This window comes from Budorcas taxicolor, chromosome 5, assembly GCF_023091745.1.
Source record: "Budorcas taxicolor isolate Tak-1 chromosome 5, Takin1.1, whole genome shotgun sequence".
Taxonomy (NCBI): domain Eukaryota; kingdom Metazoa; phylum Chordata; class Mammalia; order Artiodactyla; family Bovidae; genus Budorcas; species Budorcas taxicolor.
This window is the reverse complement of record NC_068914.1, coordinates 20,669,723-20,696,150: the sequence shown is the minus strand read 5'-3', so window position 1 is coordinate 20,696,150 and position 26,428 is coordinate 20,669,723. Positions and strand designations below refer to the sequence as shown.

At 37.0% G+C, this 26,428-nt stretch overlaps 1 protein-coding gene and 1 non-coding gene across 2 annotated transcripts in view; both read left to right on the top strand.

Moving 5' to 3' along the window:
• The first annotated feature begins 4,206 nt into the window (after positions 1-4,206).
• Positions 4,207-26,428, top strand: part of CCAR1 (cell division cycle and apoptosis regulator 1) — a 42,972-nt gene continuing 20,750 nt past the window's right edge. Inside the window, exons 1-12 of the mRNA XM_052640019.1 lie at positions 4,207-4,288; positions 13,589-13,761; positions 14,155-14,199; positions 16,159-16,191; positions 18,497-18,690; positions 19,655-19,769; positions 19,872-20,064; positions 21,803-21,932; positions 22,204-22,365; positions 24,789-25,014; positions 25,608-25,721; positions 26,256-26,422. Coding sequence (XP_052495979.1) covers positions 4,216-4,288; positions 13,589-13,761; positions 14,155-14,199; positions 16,159-16,191; positions 18,497-18,690; positions 19,655-19,769; positions 19,872-20,064; positions 21,803-21,932; positions 22,204-22,365; positions 24,789-25,014; positions 25,608-25,721; positions 26,256-26,422 — 1,625 coding nt within the window. The 5' untranslated portion in view covers positions 4,207-4,215. The remainder of the gene's footprint in view (positions 4,289-13,588; positions 13,762-14,154; positions 14,200-16,158; positions 16,192-18,496; positions 18,691-19,654; positions 19,770-19,871; positions 20,065-21,802; positions 21,933-22,203; positions 22,366-24,788; positions 25,015-25,607; positions 25,722-26,255; positions 26,423-26,428) is intronic.
• LOC128049172 (small nucleolar RNA SNORD98) lies at positions 26,060-26,124 on the top strand. The gene has a single exon (XR_008199533.1). It is a non-coding gene; the product is annotated as a small nucleolar RNA SNORD98 (small nucleolar RNA).

Here is a 26,428-nt window from a genome sequence, read left to right as displayed (position 1 = left end):
TGAATACTGTAATTGAAATTATATTTTAAATCTTTGTCATGAGTTTTTAAAAAAAAAACTATTGCAAATTGTATCATTCCTGATTACACAGAACTTTGTGGGTGGTTTTAAATAAATTTTATACTTCTATTTTGCACCTGGTAGTCTAATTTTTCTTTCCTCTTCAAAATCATATTTTTTACATTTACTATCCAATAAAAGTCACATATTTTTAACTACACAGGACTATACGATTTATTTGGAGATGACCAAATATATGCATTGGGTTCAAAACCAAATCAGGATGGCTGTAGCAGAACCCTTGCGTTTTAAACTATTTAATCCCCACAGTGATGCTATTAAGTAAGGGCTCTTACTAACCCCACTTTACAGATCAATTCAGGAACTTTTAAAGTGGTTAAGCTCACACCCCTAGTAATTAGCAAAGCTGTTAATCAACCTTGTTCTATATTGACTCATGCCCTCCCTTGGATTTATCATTATTTTAATAAAACTTAATCCTGAACACAGAATGCTAACATTATTTTAAATTTGACATCCTAAAAAGTTAGTAGCTCAGTCACGTCTGACTCTCTGCAACCAATGGACTGTAGCCTGCCACTCCTCTATCCATGGAATTCTCCAAGCAAGAATACTGGAGTAGGTAGCCATTCTCTTCTCCAGGCGATCTTCCTGACCCAGAGAAGGAAGCCGGGTCTCCCTCATTGCAGGCAGATTCTCTACCATACGAAATGAAAAAAAAGAAAAACACACACACACACACACACACACACACACACACACACAAATACGTTTTTAGTGATATTCCAGCAAATATTATAGAAGAATGTTACTTTAAATTCATCTAGTTTGAAACCTATCTCTCTGTAGCATCCCAGTAGTCTTTCTTCTGGTGATTGAAACTACTGCACTGCCCCCCACCTCCCTTTCCCCACCTCCTCTCCAGGGAGCTAGAGAGTACATTTATTACCTCCTTCCTGACTGGTTAAAAGGGAGACATTAGAGACGCTGAACCTACAAAGAGACCTGAACAACACTCTAGGGGATGGAAGAATAAATAGCTCAGCTAATATCCTAACTCGACAGGTACCCTACAAGACAACTATCAGGTTTTTTGAGTCTTCTGTAGGCCACATAGACGCTTCCTTCACTATTTCTTTAGTGAAACAATTTCTAGATGTTTCATCTTAGTTCCCTGACCAGTGACCAGGGATTGAAACCTGGGCAGTGAAAGCACTAATTCCTAACCACTGGACTGCCAGAGAATGCCCTCCTTTATCTTAACTGATGCTCTGTTAGACAACAAACTGAATAATCCTTTAAAACAGTTATCTTCTAATAACAGATCTTGATAGTCCAGTTTTAGGGTTCCATACATCCACATCAGAGTTTATGGGTTTGATTCCCTGCTGGGGGAACAGATCCCATAAGCTGCCAGTGCGGCAAGAAAACAGACAACAAAACACAAATCTTGGGTCATGACATTCCCCAGCTTAAAACATCCCAATGACTTACCCCTGTACTTAGTATGAAACCACACTCCTTATTTGGTCATTCACCAAGTGTGAAGAACAATGAAATAGTTGGTGAATAACTTTTATTTACTCAAGGAGATGCAAGGGAATTTCCTGGTGGTCCAGTGGTTAGGACTCTTATGCCTCCACCGCTGGTTGATCTCTGGTTGGGGGACTAAGCTCCATCAAGCTGCAGAGTACAGTTTAAAAAGGGGGAAAAAGTGTGAGAAATTGAACTGTGATATCTGCAATACATGCTGAAAGAAGATCTAAATAATTGGAAAGATATTTCATATTCATAGAATGGATACTTAATGTTGTTAATCGTGGGAATGTAAACTCGTGTAGTCACTGTGAAAACAAGTTAAGCATAGAATTTACCAGATAACCCAGAATCGCACTACTAGCTATAATCTAAGAGAATTGAAAACAGGAATTTAAACAAAACACTCGTATATGAATGTTCACTGCAGCATTATTCATAGTAGCCCCAAAGTGGAGGCAACTCCAAAGAGCAACTGACAAATGGATAAACAAAATATGGTATTATTCATATAATCGTTTGAAGTACTAAGGCACGCTACCAGAGGAACCTTGTACATCATACAGTAATCACACAAAAAGCCTGTATAATTCTTTTCTTAATTTTTTATTTAATTGTAATGGGTCTTACTTCTGACGTGTAAGCACTATTTCTCTCACCTGGGATCGAACCCCGGGACCCCAGCATGGGTAGCTTGGAATGTTAGCTACTGAATCACCAGGCAAGTCCCAGTATGATTCTATTAACAGGAAATGTCTAGGACATGCTAATCCATAGAAAGCAAGCTGATTAGTAGTTGCCTGGAGCTGGAGGGCGCCGGGATTAAGGAGGAACTGCGTAACGGGTAGGAGATCTTTTCAAGGTTTGGAGGCATGGTGGTTGCACAGCTTTATGTAAGTGCTAAAAGCCTCTGAATTGTACAATAAAATACTTAAACGATGGGATTATATGTTAAGTGAATTTCATCTCAATTTTTTCAAAAAGTTAGGAAGATGTCACTGGATATAGTCATTCTCCCACGTACCTGAGCCACAAAAAAAAAGGGGAACCCCCCCCACAAAATGGCGGCGATCTCATGGATCACATGACTCCCGATTCTTTACTTCCCACACTCGGCGAAGCCTCTTTCTTTGAACTTGCGCAGAGATACAGACAGTTGGCTCATTGTTATACAAGTGGCAAGGTAACCCGTCTTAGGCAAGCTCCGATTCCAGCTGCGTAGGAAAGGGGTGAGCGCATTGACGGCTACCTCGGGAGCGCGCACGTAGAACGTAAGGCCGTATGCGCCGTTCCTCAGAGAGATTGGGGAGCGGGCAGAGGCGCGGAGGAAGAGGGGGAGGTTGACGCATGCGCTTAAGCCTGATGGGTTTGAAATGGCTTCGGTGTTAACTGGGACCGGATTCAGGTGAAGGTTTGGTCCTCGCGGTTGGAGCGGCGGGCGACCGTGCCGGGGTTCCTAGCGTCCTGTCGGATCCGCCGCAGCGCCGGGAGCGGCCGTTTTGGTAGCACGGCGTCCGTACGCCGGCGACGGTGGGGCTCTCGTGGGACTGGGACGGGAGGGACACAGTCCCTTTTGTGCGGGTCGGAGCAGGCCCGGCGCGGCCGCGGCCCCTCCCCCACCGCCTCGGTTTTTTTTCTTTTTTTTTTTTTTCCGGCGGCCCCTCCGGTGCCCCCGGCAACCCTCGGCCTCGGCCTCTGCCTGGCAGGCTCGAAGGGGCTCCGGGCCGCCGTCCCTCGCTCTCCAGCCGGTGAGGCTTTAGCCTCCTGGGTTCGGGTCGGGGACGTCGGAGCCTTGCCCGGCGGCACGGGTTTTGGGGGAATGGAGGCTTCTCCGCACCGCTGGGGGCTTATGGGTACCGGAGCTGTCGGTATCCCCTTCTTTGCATTTCGCCTAGTCTCCGGGACAGAGGATTCCCTCTCCCCTGGTCTGCGGCCCGCGAGGAGCTGGGGCTGGAGGAAGATGGATGGCACAGCTCTGGTCCCTCCGAGGTGTGGGGGGAAGGGAGTGCGCAGGCTGAGACCTTCGCTTCTTCTGGCTGGATTTGGGGGGGAGGGGTCTTCACGATGGTTCTCTAAGGGGCATCCGTTGTTTCAACTGTCTTTCTCCTCGAGGAAGGGGAGAGAAAAGGAGCCCCCAGGTTCTTCCCTAGTCTGAAAAGTAAGGAGATGTTCGTTATTTAAATGATGCTCTTGAATACCTTTCTTCGATGTCTCGTCCCAATTTCCGTTATTGGTTTTTCCACTTTCAGCCTCCAGCCCATGCCAAAAGAAACAAGCAGGCTATTTTTCTGTTGAATGTAAAGCTGTGTATTTTTTATTGTTAAGAATCGGGTAGAAAACGGTCTTGTGTTTAAATGTGACAGTTTGTAGTCGATGAGGGAAGTGCGTTTCTTGTAAGTCGACCTCTAATGTCATGTATTGAAATTGGCTACTTTGGTGAACTAATTTGATGTAAATGTTTTTGCTGCATATCGGACATTCACGTGCCCCTTGTTATTTATAGTTGGTCTACAAGATGGCCTTGACAAATTAAACATTTCTTTAAAATCAGACTTTTGTGATGGTTGTAGTTTGGTTGAACTTTAAACTGTGGCTCCTTTCTTGATAGATCGCTGCTGTAGAAGACAAACAAGCGAAGGTCCCCCCTCCCCTTTTGTCATGGCTCAGTTTGGAGGACAGAAGAATCCGCCATGGGCTACTCAGTTTACAGCCACTGCGGTATCTCAGCCAGGTCAGGCTTCCTCTGAACACATGTGCTATAGATGCCGGATTTGGGATCTGTTTTAACTGTGTGCATTAATCTCTGCATAATATCGTGAATATAACTTTGCAAATGATGTATCTTTTAAGATAATCTGTGAAGCTTCTTTTAAAAATTCATAGACCAGCTAGCGAAATACCTGCCTTACAACAGCAGTTTGGACAGTTATATTGGTTTAGTTATGTTAGAGGTTAGCAGCCACTCATTCATCCTAGTTTACCTCATTTGGCATGTTAAGGTGTCAGTATTCATAAGTTATATTAAAATTAAGTGTATTCATACTTTATGAAAAATTATAAGACTGGTTTTCAGGTATTTGAATTTTAAGTGAAAAAACCAACTCTAAAGAATTTATGAAGCAAAGGAAAAGAATAAATAGATGTAAAGGAAAAGGGCAAATATTTACATATTCAAAATAAAGCCTACGAAATGTCATTTTCAAAATAAGGTAACAAAATATGTCATTAAAAGTGTTTATTTCAGCTTTTCTTCCTATTGCTCTTGGGAAGACTTTTACTTTTTTTTTTTTTTTTTTTTTTGCCATTTCTTGACTTATGGTTTGAATCTTCAGTTTACAAAATGAAATTTAGAGTTTCTCTGAGTACCCAGAAAAGTTGCAGCTTATTCTGTTAATTTGAATGTATTTTATTTATGATATACTTGGTACTAGTTTTTGCTGCATTTTACTTAAATTTTTGTTATTTGAGGTCAGTTGCAGAGACACTGTGATCTTCTAACTCTGATGTTCTAAATTGGATTGACATGATTATCTTGCTATGTAGGTGACCTTTGTCTTTAAGGAAATGAATACATTAGGGTTTTCATTTTAGTTACTTTTGATTTGAAATATTAAAGGAGCAACAGCTGATTTGATTTGAGGGATTAAATGAGCAACTGAATATAATATGAAATAATAGTTATAATTGGTATCCAAGTGTTTCTTCTCTGTGTTAAATAGTGGGGAACCTGATAATGACTTAATTTTGATAAAACAGGAATTACTAGCAAATACTCTGTGTCCAGAAATAAGTGATGTGTACTGGTATTTTGGTAAAGAACATGTTTACCTGATTTTCTATGTACAATTTGCTTTAATTTCTTATCTGTATTGTTTCTATAGAATAGCTGTTATGGTGAATTTCTGTTGTCCATAGTTCTTAACATCTATATTGTAATTACTTAAATACGCGCTGTGCTTTTGTTTTTATTGTGAAACTGAGCAAAGGAGACACTATAAAGGTTTTAAAACTTGTCAAGAGTCAGTAGTAATTATACACCTCCTTTTCCATATTTGACAATAGAGATTCCAAATGTAAATAATGGGATTTGTGTAAACAGTTTGTGCTCTAAGAAATTATGGATTATTCTGGAACCTGCCATTAATCATAGTTTTTCAAAGTCAGATATTTTATTGATGCATCATGACTTCAGTAACTAGGCAAGTATTTTGTTAGCATCTATGTTTAGTTTTCCTAAAAAATCCTGGAGTAGGTTCTCTAGTGAGTGTTTTTATTAAACTATTGAAAATTTTATGTTCTATACTTGGTAAAGAATCTGTCTGCAATGCAGGAGACCCCAGTTCGATTCCTGGGTCGGGAAGCTCCCCTGGAGAAGGGATAGGCTACCTACTCCAGCTTTCTTGGCCTTCCCTTGTGGCTCAGTTGTAAAGAATCCACCTGCAATGTGGGAGACCTGGGTTTGATCTCTGGTTTGGGAAGATCCTCTGGAGAAGGGAAAAGTTACCCACTCCAGCATTCTGGCCTGGAGAATTCCATGGACAGTCCATGAGGTCGCAAAGAATTGGACACGGCTGAGTGACTTTCATATTTTGAGCTGTTTCCTGAAGGCCTGATATTTTCTAGCCTTCATTTTCAAGCCTTTGTGACTAATGATTATCTTATTAGAATTGATTCTCAGAGCCAAGCTAATTTCTGTCAAAGTTGAATATTTTTCAACTCTAAGTCAATTATGATTTGTTTTATTTATACCTCCTTTAATGGAGAATTTCAGCCTAGTATATATATAAGGCTTTACATTTTCTCCTGTAAGCTTGAAATGCAATTTGATAAAAAAAAAATTTCAGCAGAGGGCATCAGAAGAACTTAATCAGGATAGTGGTATAGGTGCCTATTTTATTCTACTGCTAAGTTGCTTCAGTCGTGTCCGACTCTGTGCAACCCCATAGACGGCAGCCCACCAGGCTCCCCTGTCCCTGGGATTCTCCAGGCAAGAACACTGGAGTGGGTCACCATTTCCTTCTCCAATGCATGAAAGTGAAAAGTGAAAGGGAAGTCACTCAGTCGTGTCCAACTCTCAGCGACCCCATGGACTGCAGCCTACCAGGCTCCTCCGTCCATGGGATTTTCCAGGCGAGAGTACTACTGGAGTGGAGTGCCATTGCCTTCTCCATATTTTATTCTAGTTTAAAAAAAAATGCATGCGTTGAAATATGCCAGATATATTAGTATCAGAGGTCAATGTTAATCAAATGGTGGTCATACAACAGAAAAAGTTTAACTGAAAATTCAATTCAAATGAAAATATTTTGATCTTTGTGCCTGTGTATCTGACTCATTTTCTCCTGAAAGCAATATAAAAAATTACTGCTATTTCCTTTTAGTATATGACTTAAGCTTACGTTCAGTTAATGGCTTTGCTATTCCGTTTTCTAGCAAGATTGTCTTGCATTTTTACTTAACTCTGGAATCAGCTAACAGTGATTTGAACATTTCAGTGCATTCACACAGATGACATATGTAAGATTAGAAACTTCAATAAAAGTATGTCCACTAGCACTTAATTGGTGAAGTCTGTCATAAAGTTGAAGATCAGTGTTTGAGTTATTTCTGATTAATTTTAATGCTGTTTTTCAATTGTGTCTGTGCTGTTCGCTCAATCGTGTATGACTGTTTGCAACCCCATGTACTGTAGCCCATTCCTCTGTCCATAAGATTTCCTAGGCAAGAATACTGGTGTGGATTGCCATTTCCTTCTCCCATGGATGTTCCTAACTCTAGGATTGAACCCTGGTCTCCTGCATTGCAGGCAGATTCTTTACTATCTGAGTCACCTGGGAAGCTGTTCAGTTAAGGAGTTAGTAATTTCGAGTTTGTCGTCTTTAATTTTCTTTTCCTTTACTTCCCATATTCAAACATATATCAAACTTTGACTTTCTTCTCCTTTGAAAATGCCTCAAATGTATTCCTCTCTTTTACTTTTAGGGCCTCTGTACTTCACATTTGGATGACTGCATCCATAACAGCTTTCTCTTGCTTATATAAGCTATGCCAGAGTCTCTCACCTAACTTTCAGGCTCTTCCATACCCTTCCCAAAACTTTATACCCTGATCTGTAATGTGGGCTTCCCAGGTGGCACTAGTGATAAGGAACCTGCCTGCCAGTATAGCAGACATAAGAGATGCAGGTTCGATCCCTGGGTTGGGAAGATCCCCTGAAGAAGGAAATGGCTATCCACTCCAGTATTCTTGCCTGGAGAATGTTGTGGACAGAAGAGTCTGGAGGGCCCCTGTTCATAGGGTCTCAAAGAGTCAGACACGACTACGTGACTAAGCACATGATTTACCATAACATTCACTTAAGTCGGGATGCTCTTTTCCCCATCTGTCATTTGGTCATACTCTATGTTTATTATTCTTCATTAAGTTCTAACTGCTTTAATTTGCTTTCCTCTTTTACTAGGTGTGATATTTACTATTTCCCCCCACCTCCAACGTATCTGTCAGATGTGATAATTTTTCCTAAAGCATGATTTCTATTTAAATTACAAAATTTTCCAAAGCTGAATGGACCCTGAACTAGATTCTGTCTCAGCATGTTTCTCTACCAGATAAAGAATTTGAGGCCCAGAAAAGTGGTGAAGTTTATCAAGAGGAAGTCACAGAAGAGTCTATTGTTAGGTTCATTGCTTCTTCCATTATTCTGTTCTTTTCAGTTCAGTTCAGTCGTTCAGTTGTGTCCGACTCTTTGTGACCCCATGAACCACAGCATGCCAGGCCTCCCTGTCCATCACCAACTCCTGGAGTCCAGAGTCTATTGTTAGGTTCATTGCTTCTTCCATTATTCTGTTCTTTTCAGTTCAGTTCAGTCGTTCAGTTGTGTCCGACTCTTTGTGACCCCATGAACCACAGCATGCCAGGCCTCCCTGTCCATCACCAACTCCTGGAGTCCACCCAGACCCATGTCCATTGAGTCGGTGATGACATCCAACCATCTCATCCCGTGTTGTCCCCTTCTCCTCTTGCCCTCAATCTTTCCCAGCATCAGGGTCTTTTCAAGTGAGTCAGCTCTTCGCATCAGGTAGCCAAAGTATTGGAGTTTCAGCTTCAACCTCAGTCCTTCCAATGAACACCCAGGACTGATGTCCTTTAGGATGGACTGGTTGGATCTCCTTGCAGCCCAAGGGACTCTCGAGAGTCTTCTCCAACACCACAGTTCAAAAGCATCAATTCTTCGGTGCTCAGCTTTCTTTATAGTCCAACTCTCACATCCATACCTGACCACTGGAAAAACCATAGCGTTGACTAGACAGATTCATCCTCGAAACTGTCTTCAAGAACTTTAGAATACAGCTCAAACTCTTGAGATGGTATTTAGGGTCTGTATTTCCAGCCTTCTTTCTAAATTTCCTATACTGAAATACTTGTTGTTTAATATTTACTCTTGTCTTTAAAATTTACCCTATTTTTCCATTTCCTATATATTCAATGACAGTTATAACTGGGACCAGAGCTTTTAGGTTTAAAAGTTAAACAATTTCTGTTGTGTAAAGGGACATTGAGAGGGATAGCTGGTAAGTCACTGATTGAATCTTTAAATATCCGTTAGATAAATTATAGTGATATAGGAGTATCTTGAGCTTCCCTGGTGGCTCATACGGTAAAGCGTCTGCCTGCAGTGCAGGAGACCTGGGTTCAATCCCTGGATTGGGAAGATCCCCTGGAGAAGGAAATGGCAACCCACTCCAGTACTCTTGCCTGGATAATTCCATGGATTGAGGAGCCTGGTAGGCTACAGTCCACGGGGTCGCAAAGAGTCGGACACGACTGAGCAACTTCACTTCAGGAGTATCTTCAGTATATTTGACTCAAAGTATTTGCATGGTATATGTATATAATTGCAACAGTATTAAGATGTTTGGGTGGATTTAGCCAATTCCAGGACATATTTTCTCACCCATTTCTTTGACCATTTGTAGGGTGATGACATTCTGGCTATAGACAAAGAAATGAACTAGTTCAGGAGTTAAAGTCATGGTGATTATGTGATGCTCTAACAAGTGAAGCTAATACAGTTGTTTTAAATGTGGCTGTATTTAAACACATTTTTTTATACAAACTATTTATTTATGCTGTGCCACATAGCTTGTGGGATGTTTGTTCCCCAACCTGGAATTGAACCCATGCATTGGAATCATGAGTCTTGACCACTGGACTCCCAGGAAGTCCCCCCATACAAATTTTATTAAGATCACACTCCATTTGAAGTTACTTCAAAATACTGACTTTATTTCTTGTGCTGTAGTGTGTTATCTTACACCCAGTAGTTGCATCTCCCACTCCCCGACCCTGTCTTGCCCCTCCCTCCCTCTCCTCAGAACTAGATACTAGTCTCTGTATCTGTGACTCTGCCTTTTTGTTACATTCACTAGTTTGTTTTAGTTTTTAGATTACACATATATGTGATATACAGCATTTTTTCTTCTGCCTGTTTTTCACTTGGCATAATACCTTTCCAGTCCGTCCATATTGCTGAAGTGGCAAGGTTTTTTTTTTTTTTTTTTTATGGCTAAGTAATATTCTGTTGTGTATATATATGTGCCACACATCTTTTATCCATTCATCTGTTAATAAACACTTAGGATGTTGTCATAAATATGACCTCATTTTTTCTTGCTTTTTAATCTGGCCCATTGGTTGTCTTAAAATCCCCATCTCTTGAGTCAGGAGCTCACATTGTTCAATTGCAAGATTAATGGTCTTTTTCAAACAAATAATGGCTGATGTGCTATGTATACTTACATTAGTTATCTCTTGATAGAGTTGGATATATCCAACTCATTTGGTAGAAATCGAAGATTGCAGGAATTCCCTGGCTGTCCAGTGGTTAGAACTCAGTGATTTCACTCCCTGGTTTGATCCCTGTCTGGGGACCTAAGATTCTACAAGCCAGCATGCCTTTTTGGAGCTCCAAAATCACTACAGATGGTGACTGCAGCCATGAAATTCAAAGACGCTTACTCCTTGGAAGAAAAGTTATGACCAACCTAGATAGCATATTCAAAAGCAGACATTACTTTGCCGACTAAGGTCCGTCTAGTCAAGGCTGTGGTTTTTCCTGGGTCATGTATGGATGTGAGAGTTGGACTGTGAAGAAGGCTGAGCACCGAAGAATGGATGCTTTTGAACTGTGGTGTTGGAGAAGACTCTTGAGAGTCCCTTGGACTGCAAGGAGATCCAGCCAGTCCATTCTGAAGGAGATCAGCCTTGGGATTTCTTTGGAAGGAATGATGCTAAAGCTGAAACTCCAGTACTTCGGCCACCTCATGCGAAGAGTTGACTCATTGGAAAAGACTCTGATGCTGGGAGGGATTGGGGGCAGGAGGAGAAGGGGACGACGGAGGATGAGATGGCTGGATGGCATCACTGACGCAATGGACGTGAGTCTGAGTGAACTCTGGGAGTTGGTGATGGACAGGGAGGTCTGGCGTGCTGTGATTCATGGGGTTGCAAAGAGTCGGACACGACTGAGCGACTGAACTGAACTGAACCTTTGGTCATTTAGGGCTTATTTCATAGGTCTGTGCAAGTATTGATACATGGTTATAAGTGTATCTGTTTCAGATGTGTCACGAGACCTTCAACAGTCATATTGAATCAGGCACAGATAAATGAACAGCGTGTTCCAATGTGGATAATTGGAAAAATCTCCAACTGATCAGCATTAGGCCACTTATGGAGAGAGAAAGATTAACTCAGAGATTCATGCCTTTGTTCTTTGCAAGCTATAGAATTATCATGCAGAATATTGATTTTATTTGGTTGAGAAGAGTAGAGAATGCTGTATAGAAATATTCAAGGATAGCTTCTTAAATCTAGCTACGAAAGAGAGGAGCATTAATAAATTTTAATGAAATGTACTTTATTGAGCTTAAAATCTCTAACGATTTTTAAAAGAGCTATATTATATAGACATAAAAGCCACAACCTAAGCACAATGATTTCACAAAGTTTGAATTAACTAGCTAGTAGTGTGCAGCAGCGACTGGTATGTAAATCTCCTTAAGTTTCTCCTCGAGTTTGAGCCTTGGTACCTGTCAGTCTGCATTGTAGTTTCTAATTCCTCACATTGACTGTCAACAGTGGAAAAGAGATGCCGGATATCAGCTGTCATCCCACCTACTTAATGCTGGGCTACTTAATATGTTGTCAGAGTCTAGAACACCTAGAAAAGCTGTAGGAAAAAGAGCTGTTTGTGAGATACTGGCTGTAAGCACTTTTACTGTGACAGCTATTGATACTTTCCAGTGTTCTGGAAATTGGTGCTAGCAGAGTGAAACAGATCAGAGGTCAGAGCTCACGTAGGGGAAGGAGATGCAGGCATGATTTGAATCACAAGAGGTTACTTTTGTCAAATGCAGAACATTGAATTTAATTTTTAATTTTTCCTATGTTTTTTACCTGTCTTGTGTTTACATGAGAATTTTGCTTTTGTTATCCTAGAGAAGTGGTTCTTAAGCTTGTTGGGGTTTCTTACGCTTTGGAAAAACTGATGAAAACTTTAAACTTTCTTATCTGTAATTTTATGTACAGTTCCAGAAGTTAACAGGATCTACTGGTTAGAACCTGTGCTGTAGTTTTGTACTTTTTTTTCCATTCTCAGTGCAGTTAACCTCATTTTGAATTTGCATTGGTGTTAAGACATTCCCCACTTCTCTTTAATTTTGTTAGTCTTGGTTTCTCCTTTTTACCCATCTATGGCATGTGACTTATCTTAAAAACAAAGAGAATAAAATATTAATGTTGTAAGGGTTTAGGATTGTGTATTCAGGACATCCAGTAAGTTTTTTTTCCCCCCCTTAGAATCTTTTTTTTCCCCTTCATTCTTTTTTAATTTTTAAAAATCATGTTTTATCAGGGAGTAATGTGTAATTTATATGAATTCCAAACATGATTTCTGGGATTTGCTTGTTTTTGCCTCACTTTCTTGTTGGTTTGCTTTATTTTTAAGTAGAATTAATCTGGACTCTTAAACAAGATTGATGATGAACTTCACACTTCGAAAGATTCTCTGGTAGATTCTAGACTAGGTGCTTTGGTTAATTCATAAATGGTCTCTGTTCTGTTCCTGTTCCTATTGTTCTTTCTGTATGGTTATTAACTAATAGCTGAGGAGCAGCATTTTTTTCAGGTTACTCTAAGATGCAAGCAAGATGCTTTGGAAAAGGGAGTGTTACATGAGCAAATACTGTTTTATGGTGACCTCTTTTGATATTCACAGTGCTTAGTGGCATATTAAATGTTCTTAGGATTCTTACAGTAAAAATACATACTTAATTTGCTGTTACGTCAATTTTTAAAACCTTGGACCCCTTTTTTACAAACTTAATGTCCTGGGGAGCTAGTCATCATTCTAGGAGATACAGTTTTGGGAAGGGCAATGCCAGACTGCAGTTTAGCTTTGTATTTAAACTGTTCCTATCATCTGTTTGCTAGTTTTATGGTTTTTTAATACAGAGTTGAAGTACAAGAAATACATCCTTGATAGTAGGATGTTTTAATGGTGGATCACTTCCAGCAATACTGTCCTTAATGTTTGATTCTAATCTGCTTGAGGGTAAAACAATACATTCTAGCAATACTGTCCTTAATGTTTGATTCTAATCTGCTTGAGGGTAAAACAATACATTCTAGATGAGTAAAATAAGATAATATATTTTTTGTTCTTTCTGAAAATATTTCTTGAGGGTACTTTAGCCTCTTGGTCTAGCTGAGGTTTGTTGGGTTCATTCTGTCGTTTAATTTTATAGATTAAGGTTTTCTTGTATTTATCATGACTTGAACAAATATTTAAAGCCATTGGAATCTGAGGTGAGGCATTACTGAAATTTTTCTTTAGTTTTTTTTTTTTCCTTCACTAAGTAGTGGCACACTGTAATGCATAACTAAGCACTCATTGAAAATTCCTGGAAAGAATTCAAATAATCTTGATTTTTTTTTTTTCCTTCCCCCCCTCTTTTTAATCTCATTTTAGCTGCATTGGGTGTTCAGCAGCCATCTCTCCTTGGAGCATCTCCTACCATTTATACACAGCAAACTGCCTTGGCAGCAGCAGGCCTTACTACACAAACCCCAGCAAACTATCAGTTAACTCAAACTGCAGCATTGCAGCAACAAGCTGCAGCTGCAGCAGCTGCATTGCAACAGGTGAATGTTTAGGTTTTAAAATGTGACATAGAAAACTTTCAAATCTGGGTAGCCAAGGGTAGGTACATTTTAAGGGATGAGTAATTGTGGAGTTGCATTATGCTTATTTTTTTCTGATGATAAGAATTATTTATGCCCAGGACATAACAGAAGTGTAGCTGCAGAGTCAAAATTCTAAAGTCCTTATATCTTAGTTATTTGAATAAAATTTCATTTTTGACGAATCTGAAATTATAAATAATCACTATTTTATTTTAGATGAAGTGTAGCTGTTTAGAAAATTCCTTTTTAGTGTAATGTTTATTATATATTTGAATGTATGTGTGTATATTGCTTTTTGAGAATGACTAAAACTAATATCCATTTTTTTTCTTTAAAAAATCTTTTTTCCAGCAATATTCACAACCTCAGCAGGCCTTGTATAGTGTGCAGCAACAGGTTAGTTTATATTTTCCATGTTAAAAACTGATTTTTAAAAAGTAATTTTTCCAACTAAACTTACATAGATTTTGATTCCCCTCAGTAACCTTAACGTGTGATTTGAATTCTTCTGGAGTGGAAGAAATGTGGTAGGTATAAAGAAATGTCTCCAAGGGAGAGGAAGATAGGAGAGAGGTCCTGAAAACTCAAATCCTAAACCAGCAGCCAGTCTTTGTCACATGTTTTTATGAAAACATGTAGAAGATAATCTGGAAAGGATAACTCTAAATGAATCTTTGGCCCAATACTCTTGTTTGAAACCTTCAGGCCTTCTGTCCTGTACTAGACTACATGTCAAAATGAAAAGCTCCTTTTTCCATTTGAAGCCTAAACCCTAGACCATTGACTTCCAGCCTTTATTTATTTAAAGCAATGGAGCCCTACTTTTTTCCCCCCTAATCAAATTGTATATTGAAATCCAGTATGTAAAATATAAAAATAGTGTTGAAAATGGGAGGAAGCCTCCCGTTGTAGTTCCCCTATTCCCAGGGCACAGTTGAACAGTTTGAAAGCTCCTTACTTGGACTAAGATAAGTTTCTTTGGCTCCTTTTCCCCAAGCTCATACTCTAATCATCATCTTCAAGGGTTATTATATCTGTGATGGTAAGAAAAACAGAACCCAAGGAGAAACATAGCAAGCAAAGTAGAAAGTCTACCTTTAGACTTACTTTAGTACTGTTAGGAAATATAATCAAAGCCTGTGTGTTGTCTTGAGCCACATCAAAATGGCAATACTCAAATGTTTTTGCCCTAAAAACTGCTGTTACTCATCCATTCTTAACTTTCAGAAAAAGAAATTTGATAGATTTAACATTTATACTGTTTTGAGTTAAAATGTCATATAGATTGTTTTATCCTAGCTTTTTAAGTCTAGTAAGGATTTATTACTAGACTAGTATTTATTACTAAGGTTTATTAGTCACAGTGAGTAAAAAGTCATGAACAGAAGAACTGAGATCTTCAGATTCTACCATTGGGCTTAAAACACTAGTTAGAAGCTAATAAACGTTAATGATGTCCCAAGAGAAATCTTACTTAAGCCCAAATCTTACCCTGCTCAGGATATCCGCAACTCAGAAATGATGCCCATATCTTCCTCAGACTGCTTACCTATCCAGTAGGAAAAAAGACCTTTTCCTCAAGTTATTAAGCATCATGAGGAAATGCCTGCTCTTCTAGCTATATACTCTTTAGTACTGCTGGGGCTCTAGAGCATGATAAGACAACTCCAGGCTGGGCAGCTTATTAAGAATGTTGAAAGATGACAGGGAGAAGGAGCACCAAGGATAAGTATTTCTTTGGAGACCTTCCTGATGGTGAATAAAAAACACAGTGCTGAGACTTCATAAAGTTACTTCTCTTCCACAGAAGAAACATGTAAAATTTCTCCCTTCCCACCAATTCCTTTTGCTTTCTGGTAATGTTATACTTTGTTATTGCCATGAAAACTCTATGTCAGAATATGTGGTCCTTTATCTTTGGCAAATCTTACTGTGAAGAAGTGCTTCTCATTTTATGGTGTTTTATATATATATTAACTAGACATCTAGCCAGTAATATTTTTGATATAGATAGCACACTGATGATATTGAATCGTTTCTGTAGCATGGTAATCAATGTGGGGCAGGAATTGTGGGGTTTTTTTCTGGGTGTTATTCCTATGAAATAGCAAAAATAATGTCTTGATCCTTATTGAATGAGTTAGTTATATTTAAGGTCTTCTGCAGTTACAAATACTTGTAGGAAACCTTACCCTGATGACTTCTGTTACTTTTTTATCTGTTTTTTAGTTACAAATAAAGCTATCATTTAACAGAAATTTTTCCTTTTGTAAAGCATCTGTGAAGCAGCAATTCCGATTGATCCTTATCTTTTTTTCTTTCCTGTTTTTGTTTGGTTTTTTGTTTTATTTTTAGTTACAGCAACCTCAGCAGACCCTTTTAACACAGGTTAGTTTGGCATTATTTTATTTCTTTTGAATATCTGAATGCAGAGTAGACTAAAGTTTTATTATGCTGTGTTTTCCTTCAGCGTTTAAAAATGAATATTTGTTGGATTCACATAATAGTTTAGCAATATAATGTTGAATAAAGCATTGTTTTGCTTTTTCTTTTATGCTGTTTGATTGCTGATCCTATTGTGATCTAGTTTGAATAAATATGAGGCCTTATTTTAAATTTAATACTGATTTTTTGGCTTTTACATTTTCTTTGTAGCTTAAATTTTTAGGTTTTTTTTTTATATTATATCTTTTCATTTGACTTTATTATAGGAAAGTTATTGTAATGCATTATCAACTAAATTTTTCAGCAGCATTAAAACTTTTGTGAACTTTTGATACATAATGCTACTTTAGGCTTTGTGGGCCACTTACAGTCTATGTTGCATATTTTTTTTCCTTTTATATTAGTCTTTAGAAGTGCGAAAACCAGGAATTCCCTTTGTCCAGTGATTAGGACTCCATGGTTTCACTGTTGAAAGCTCAGGTTTTGATCTGTGTTTGAGAAACTACAATTCTACAAACTGCATGGCACAGTTTTGAAAGAAATAAAAAATTTAAAAACCATCTTTGGATAGTAAGTTGTATAAAAATCATAAGACTTCCCTGGTGGTCCAATGGTTAAGCTGAGCTTCTACTTCAGAGGTTACGAGTTTGATCCCTGGTCTGGGATCTAAGATCCCACATGCCCTGCAGTGCGGTCAAAAAAAGGAAAAACACAACTAAAATTGATTAACATGTATGTCCTATTTTTGGTTTTCAAGAGTAGGATTTCCAAACTAAATAGAAAAGGTATAAAAGCTAGCCTCTTAGAATGCTGTGCTTACTTGCTCAGTTGTGTCCGACTTTTTGTGACCCCAGGGACTGTAGCCCACCAGTCTCCTCTGTCCGTGTGGATTCTCTAGGCAAGAATACTGGAGTAGATTGCCATACCCTTCTCCGGGGAATCTTCCCAACCCAGGGATCGAACCCAAGTCTCCAGTATTGCAGGCGGATTTTTTTACCGTTTGAGCCACCAAGGAAGCCTTTTCTTAGAATAGCATTTCCCAAAGTGTACCCATATTTTTTTTTCCTTGTATGTAATTCTTTAAAAGTACAAAAACCAGGAATTCCCTTTGTCCAGTGGTTAGGACTCTCTACTTTCACTGTTGAGAGCTCAGGTTTTGATCCTTGTTTGAGGAACTATTCAATCCCACAAACTGCATGGCACAGTTTTGAAAGAAAAAGAAGTCTTAGGATGTTAAAGAAACATCATGAGAATTTTGTGGCTGTAGTTTTAAGAGATGGTGAGTTCCTTTACTAATTATAGAACGGGACTCACCTTTTATTTTTTCAACTGTAGAACGTCGAGACTTGCTTTATTGGGAAAGGGTAAAACGAATTATGGAATTTGAGTCGAATCATGATTATTCCTTTCTTTTTAATGATTTTATTTCTGTTTATATACAGAAATTTTAATAATATGTTGTTATTCATGCTGAATTATGCCAGAAAAGACCAATGAAACTGTTACCTTTTCCCTCAAGTTTTATTGAGTTCTAATTGACGTACAACATTGTATTAGTGTAAGGTGTACAGCATGATTTATTACCATATATATGTATAGTGAGATGATCTTCACAATCAGTTAACATGTATCACCTCACATAAGTGAATTTTTCTTTTTCTTGTGATGAGAACTTTCAGAATCTACTCTCTTAACAAGTTTCAAATGTATGATACAGTATTGTTAACCATAGTTACGATTCTATACATCTCCAGAACTTATGTTTAACTGGAAGGTTGTACTTATTGATTGCTACCAGTCGTTTGCCTCAGCAGACTCGCCTCTGGCAGCTACCAATCTGTTTTCTGAGTTCTTTGGTTTTTCTAGATTCCGTGTATAAAAGTGAGATCATACATAATTGTATTTCTCTCTCTACCTCATTTCACTTATCTAGGACTTTCCTGAGTCTTTGTTATGCTATTATGGATTTTGAATTTCTAAGAGAGGGCTAGAATATGCAGTGCTTTTTAAAACTCATTACACTATGGTGGCTTTTTTCCCCTGAAACGTCCCTGTAAAAGCATTCATTTGAGGGAACTTAATCATGAAATTGATTAAAAAAAATTCTTTTCAGACTTAAGTTGCGTCTTCAAGGTGTACCTGTGTATTAAATTGTTTTTAGAATTTTGAGTTAGTTTTAAGTAGTCAGTTTTTATTTCTAGACTACTTGTAATACTTACCTTAATTTGATGTTGATTTTGTTTTATAGCCAGCTGTTGGACTGCCTACAAGCCTTAGCTTGTCAACTCCTCAACCTGCAGCTCAGATAACTGTATCATATCCAACGCCAAGGTCCAGTCAGCAACAAACACAACCTCAGAAACAGCGTGTTTTTACAGGGGCGGTCACAAAACTACACGATACATTTGGATTTGTGGATGAAGATGTATTCTTTCAGCTTAGGTAAACTTAATTAGTTATTGGCAGATGGCTGCTTGTATTTACCATTAAGTATTTTGATAAGACACCTACTTAACTGTGGCATGGAATTGTGGTTTAGCTGTTATTTTCTGCTTTAATAATTCAACCTGTACCTGTGATGTTTTTTGATGGAGAATATGATGAAAGATATCTTTTGGTTATTGAACACTAGTCATTGTGAATTCTTTATAAAAGTTTTATAGGGGTGAGTTTACATTTCTAGCTATTAATGAACAGACTTACAGTAAGGTTTAAGATTAAAATAGTCATATACTTTTTAAAATTTAATCTTCTATTTGACATACCTAATGATAATATATATGTAAAATGTTTTAGCTTCCCTGGTGGCTCAGACGGTGAAGTGTCTGCCTGCAATGCAGGAGACCCAGGTTCATCCCTGGGTTGGGAAGATCCCCTGGAGAAGAAAATGGCAACCCACTCCAGTATTCTTGCCTGGAAAATCCCATTGGATGGAGGAGCCTTGTGGGCTACAGTCCATGGGGTCGCAGAGAATCAGACATGACTGAGCGACTTCACTTTCACTTCACTTAGTTGAAAAAAATAATAGGATTAAATGATTGATAAACTAATGGATTTGAAATAGTATTTTGTTCATGTAGTGGTGGTTGCAGGAAATATGTATTCCCTTTGATATTTCAAATGTATTTCTAATTAACTTCCTTAGAAGTACTTTGAAATACTAAGTTTAATTACTATGTGAGATTTTTCTGTTTAAGTGGGTCTCCTGTTTGCTATATTTTGCTATATTTTATATTGCTCCTGTTTTGCTATATTTTAAGTCTTAGAGGTATATCTACTTTTTAAAAGAGATTTTCAGGCTTCCTGTTTCTGGTGTACTTTACAGTGTTTAGTATTAACATATAAATCTTTTTTGGAAGAATTTCTTCTAATTTAGTGTTTGTATTTAACTTAATTTTTTTTTCAGTGCTGTCAAAGGGAAAACCCCCCAAGTGGGTGACAGAGTATTGGTTGAAGCTACATATAATCCCAATATGCCTTTTAAATGGAATGCACAAAGAATTCAAACACTACCAAATCAGGTATATAAAATAGTATTAGGTATTATAAAAACTCGGTGATTGAGTCTTCCAATTTACAAAGATTTTTCTCTGTTTTTTAAAATGTTATTTCTTTTTGTTAAGAATCAATCCCAAACTCAACCTTTACTGAAGACTCCTCCTGCTGTACTTCAGCCAATTGCACCACAGACAACATTTGGTGTTCAGGCTCAGCCCCAGCCCCAGTCACTGCTGCAGGCACAGATTTCAGCGGCTTCTATTACACCACTGTTGCAGACTCAGCCGCAGCCTTTATTACAGCAGCCACAGCAGAAAGGTATTACAGACTAAAACATAGCTGTTCAGTTATTAAAATAATGAGAGTATGCTATTAATTACCAAAAAAAGCAGGGACTAGCAGAATACCTAAAAAGAAAGTTAAATATCTTTTGTAGAGAATTTCTACTTGTATAGCGATAGTCTTAACTTTTGTAGAAGTCCACTTAATTGGTATTTTTTTTAATGTAATTGTGGCATTTTCTGTTTTATCGTAAATTGGCACAAACATAACATTTATAAAAGTGATTGCAGTTAAATATTATTAAATAAACACCCATGTAATCATTACTTGGGTAAAAAAGTACATTATTAGTTAACTCCTTTCCTTTTTTAACAGCTTTACTCTAAGTATATATGCTCATAATATACTTCAGCCTTGCCTGTTGAATTTTACAGGTGATTCTGTCTATATAATCTTTTTTATAAGAATTTTGTTGATTATATTTTAAAGTTTTTCATACTTGTTTCATGTGGCTCTAATTTCTTTGTTTTCATTATCGCTTAATGTTCCATTGTATGAATATTATACAGTTTATGTTTTTCTTTGGTAAATGTACTGTTTCTAGTTTTTGTTTTCTGAAAACACTGCAATGAATGTTCATGATGTAGGCATTTTGACATTTCACCCATTAACGTAAGTGTGCCTTTCCTTAAAGAGAATCTTTTCCTATTATTACCACAATGTATTGTCACTTCTAAGAAAAAGCGTTTAAATACTTTATATTTAGACACCCGCAGTTGTCCCCAGATACCTTTTAAAAAGGTTGTTTTTTGTTTCCTGAATGAAAAGGCAGTTAAGTTTCATGTGTTGTATCTGGTTATGTTACTCTGGGCTTCCCAGGTGGCTCAGTAATTAAAGAATCCTCCTGCAGTGCAGGAGACAGTGGGTTCGATCCCTGAATCGGGAAGATTGCCTACAGAAGGAAATGGCAACCCACTCCAGTATTCTTGCCTGGGAAATCCCATGGATAAAGAAGCCTGGCAGGCTATAGTCCATGGAGTTGCAAAAGAGTAACTAAACAGTAGCAACAACAGTATTTCTTTAGTCTTTTTATTCCAAAATAGTTTTCCATTTTTTCTTTCTTCCTTTATAGCATTGACTTTTTAAAATATTGGTCTAGTTGACTTGTAAATTCTTTTATAATGTTATATTCTGGATTGTGTGGATTCCTTGTGGTATTTTTACCTTGTTCCTCTTTCTGCCATATAAACTATAAAGTAAAAGTTAAGTCTAAAGGCGTTTGGCACATTTTAGGTGATGTTTTCTCATTCGTACTGCATCATACGAGGAGGCACATGTTGTCAGATTCTTCCAGTATTATAGGTGGTAGAGTACTTGGTCAGAGTGATGGTCCAGCTCTCTTTTTATAAAGGTTTTTCTCTGTCGAAAATGTCTGGATGATACTCTGGTACAGCTAGAATATCTTGTGTAGCCAACAACAAGAGTTTGTTGTTTTTTAATGTCTTTGGTTTAATATCTGTAGGTCAGAGATTAGCACATTGTAGCCCTAGGATTTGGTCTGTGGCCTGGTTTTGTGTGGTCCCTGAGCTAAAAATGGTTTTTACACTTCTAAATGATAGTATTAAAACGTACAAATATGCAAATCATCCCTGGCCTTTACCATTTATGGGTCACAAAACCTAAAAGCCAAAGTTTTCTATATAAAATTTAACCGAGTGATGTTTTTAAACTTCATTTAAATAAGTTAAAATATATTTTTCTGTATCTTTTAAAGCTGGTTTATTGCAGCCTCCTGTCCGTATAGTTTCACAGCCACAACCAGCACGAAGGTTAGATCCACCATCCAGATTTTCAGGAAGAAATGACAGAGGGGATCAAGTGCCCAACAGAAAAGATGACCGAAGGTATGTTTTTAAAAAGTATACTTTTGATAGTGGTGATGGTTGTACAGTGTGAATGAATGCACTTAATGCCACTGAACTGTAAACCGCAAAATGATTAAAATAGATTATTATATTGTGTGTATTTTACCACAGTGTTCAAGAAGTTATTTAAAAATGTACACCGTGAAATGTTGTTTATATTTATATATATGCTTATACATATTAAATTTACTTCATTAAAGAACTCTTTGATAATGCTAGAAAAAGTAATTTTAGGAAAATTTGCTTTAAGTCGTGAAAGAGAAAGAGAAAGACGTAGATCCAGAGAAAGATCTCCTCAGAGAAAACGTTCCCGAGAGAGATCTCCTCGGAGAGAGAGAGAACGGTCACCTCGGAGAGTCCGACGTGTTGTCCCACGTTACACAGTTCAGTTTTCAAAGTTTTCTTTAGATTGGTAAGTTCTTTTTTTCTCCATTGTTTTCTTAAATAACTAATTTTGTACTTTTTGTAATTTGGAGGAGTGTGTTACCTTTAGAGAATTTTTTTTTTTTACAATTTTGATTTCATAACATTTAGTTCTTAGTTATATAGGAGCAGAAAGGCAATTTGAATTAGCATTTATGTTCTTTGCAAGATTGCATTATTTTCATACACTCATTACAGATACTAGCTATTGAAAAAGGCAGCCCCTCTGTAATGAAGTTGTTCATAAAGTAAAATTATTTAAGATTCTAGTTTATTGATGACTTTATTAAGGTCATGCATAGTTCATTGTATATGATGAAGTAATGATACAGTAGTGACCAGATAGTTCAAGTTCTCTGTGGCTGTGCAGTATAATAGAAACATATGTATGTACTTAACAGACATATAACATATATACATATGTGTGTATACATATTATATATTTTAGTTTTTGAAATCAGAAGTAACTGGAAAGTTAGCAAGAGTTTTTGACCTTCACTTGTGAAATGGAAATTATATTAACTATCAGAACTAATTGTGAGGTTGCGTTGATTTCATTTAAGTAAAGCACTTAATCCATTGTATGGCAGTTGTAGATAGTGATGGTTGGGATGTGGTGGCCAACTAGGTAATAGGTGCAAAATTGTAATTCATAAAGAGGCAAATTGATAAATGACTAATCTACTCTAAAGGAGAGGAAGAATCCTCTAAAAGCCTTGGAACTGGTATTTGTGTATAAGATAAATTAACAGGTGGTAAAAGCAAATTTACAGTAAGATAAGAAAAATGAATCAGTGAAAGTGTTTAAAACTGTTTTTGACACAGGAACAAATAACTATGTAGTTGAGTGTCTTGAGAAGGTATTGCTCCATTCGACAAAGTATTCATAATACTGAGCTACAAAAATTAAAATTTCTACTTCAGTTTTATATTTGAGTAAACCAGTGTAGTGTTTAAGCTACTCCATGCCCCCAAAATCTTGCTTGATGACTTTGCTTAGTTGTTAGGTAGTTGTTGTTCATTTACTCTTGCATGTGGTAAAATCACTAACGATTCTTAATTTCTTGTTACTCCTGTTTACTTGTGTATTTAAAAAATATCTGTCCTGCATATTTCAGAGGAATTCATTTGAAACAAAACCACATCTCCAGATATTAACTAGAGCAGCTCTGCTTTTAAACTCATCTGTTCCTAGTCTCAATTGCTATTCTGGGAGGAATTGGTACTTAGGATGTAATTTGAGCAGCTGTCTTTATCCTTCCAAGTTAAATCTTCACAGTATCACTTCATCACTTTGAAGTAAATTCCCAGATATCAGAGGAACACATTACAAATAAAAGTTATTTTAAAGTTTCCTTATTTCTTCTCATCGGTAGTTGTGGAAATCAAGATTTTCTTGTAGTAATGTGATTATAATAGGGGATATATGCCAAGAAGTGGTGATGTTTCATTCATTTATAGATTCTATTCCTGTGGGATAAAACATGACTTCAGAAATTCTAGTGATGGAAAACTAAAACTATTACATTTTTTGTTTGTAATACTTCTAACAACACTCAAATAACCACATTTTTGATATTTTGACGACAAAATTTTATCCAAATATGTCAACAGCTATAATTCTATATTTTAGGTTTCAAACGAAAAAACATCCCTGTAGATACATAGAGCTCATATTTCGTACTTTTTGTTTTTTAAAAGGACAGTGTAGTTAATCTTCTTGTCTTACACACTTTTGGTATTTTCCACTTTTCATTATGTTTTTAACATATCTCTCAGCCTTTTTACTAGATTGATTTACTTTTGAGTGTCTCTCCTTCAAATGTTCTGTTTCTTAGGAAAACAGAAATCATCCTTTAAAAATAAATTCAGTATGTCACATTTAAAAGACAAGAAACTTATCCTCTCTTTACATAATAAATCAGGTATGGATCTTAATCATTAAATAGAGAGGTATAGAGATGTGAAGAAATAAAGGTTTTATTTTTTTCTACACTGTATAAGCCTGATGGAGGAGCTGTCATACTCATTGATACTATTTATTCTGTATGAACCATAATTTTCTCAAAAATACAGCTTCAACTGAAGCAGAATTGATTTTGTTTAGATCTTCTCTGGAACTTGGTTTGAAGTTATTTCAAAGGGTCTTCTCTAAGTGAATTTTAAGCTATACACAAATAATAAAGAAGGTAACACATAGGTGCTATTTATTCAAAACTATAAATAAATGTATTTGAAAATGACATTTTCATATGCTTCTGTGTAAATGTAAAGCTCGTTAATAGTTGACCATTCATTTTCAGCTGGCTTTTAACTGTCTCAAATTATATATAATAGCTTTTGAATTGAGTGAAGCTTTGCATAATCTTTGGTGTTAAGGCACTTTATTCACTACTTATGTCTGTTTTTCAGTCCTAGTTGTGACATGATGGAGCTAAGGCGCCGTTATCAGAATTTATATATACCTAGTGACTTTTTTGATGCTCAGTTTACATGGGTGGATGCTTTCCCTTTGTCAAGACCATTTCAGCTGGGAAATTACTGCAATTTCTATGTAATGCACAGAGAAGTAGAGTCCTTAGAAAAAAATATGGCCATTCTTGATCCACCAGATGCTGATCATTTATACAGTGCAAAGGTTTGTATTCTGTGATACACAGCTAAAATTTCTGAGCAGTTATTCGTATTAAGAGTGTATGTGAAGTTGATCTTCAGAATGTTTTTATGATGTTTTAAGACCTAAAAGCCTGTGATTTCTTCTTGTCTGCGTGATTCTGTTTGGTTGTTAAAGTAATTTAACCTCTGTTTTGCCTTAATTCTTGAGCTGTAAAACTGTGATATTGCGTCAACATTTTGAACCTTATAAAACGTGAAGATGAAGTTCATTTTATTGAGCTTTCTGAAATGTTCTAAGGCTTCTGATAGATCCAGATAAAATGTTCTGTTGGGTAAATGCACCATATTTTAGTCTCTGGGATAACGCTGAATATATTGCTTATGGTCAGTAGTTTTCTGCTATTTGATAAACATAGATCAAAATGCCTTTTCTTCCAAAGTTAAAACTATATAATTATAAGGTATCCAATACCATTTCTGCTGTAGCATTTTCCATTTTTACAAAACAAAAACAAAAACTTCAGATATATGTTATGGAAGGATAATTAGTAGTGCTTCTCATTTTTTTACATTACTTTAGACTTTTGACAGGATTGAATTATTTGACTATAATAGGTAATGCTGATGGCTAGCCCTAGTATGGAAGATTTGTATCATAAGTCATGTGCTCTTGCTGAAGACCCACAAGAACTTCGAGATGGATTTCAGCATCCTGCTAGACTTGTTAAGGTAAACTGAAAGATTTATTTTAACTTGAGGTGTATATTTACTTTACTTAGTTCTGTCCATATATAAAATTTAAAAATACTACCTTTTAAATTTTGTTGATTTATTTTATAACTTATTTTAATATAGTTATAGCAGTCAATGATGTAGGTGTTTTTCTCATTGCAGATTATGGCTGTATCTTATTTATATGTCGCTAGTTCAGCTGTCGTTTTGATGCTATATATTTGAAGCATAATAAAGTCTTAGTGGATTTAGTGTACCTGGATGCCCTTAAAGTGTGAATTATAGCTTGTTTTCTTTAAAAGAACTTTTTATCTGAGGAAATATTTTAGAAGGATGAGTTATGATGTGTAAATCCTATTCCATTGCTGAAATGCAGTGTGGAACACGATGAACTGAACTCTTCCTTGACTGACAGATACCAGAGGTAGTAAAAATGGTATTGGAAAGGTTTGTTCCTTTCCTTTTCAAGTATTTAATTTGTAATTTGACAGATTACATAATACATGTAAATGATTCTTTGTTTTAAATTAGTTTTTAGTGGGCATGAAAGGCAAGGATGAAGCCATGGCCATTGGAGGCCATTGGTCTCCTTCGTTGGATGGACCAGACCCAGAAAAAGACCCCTTTGTGTTGATTAAGACTGCTATTCGTTGTTGTAAGGCTCTGACAGGCATTGATCTAAGTGTATGCACACAATGGTAAGT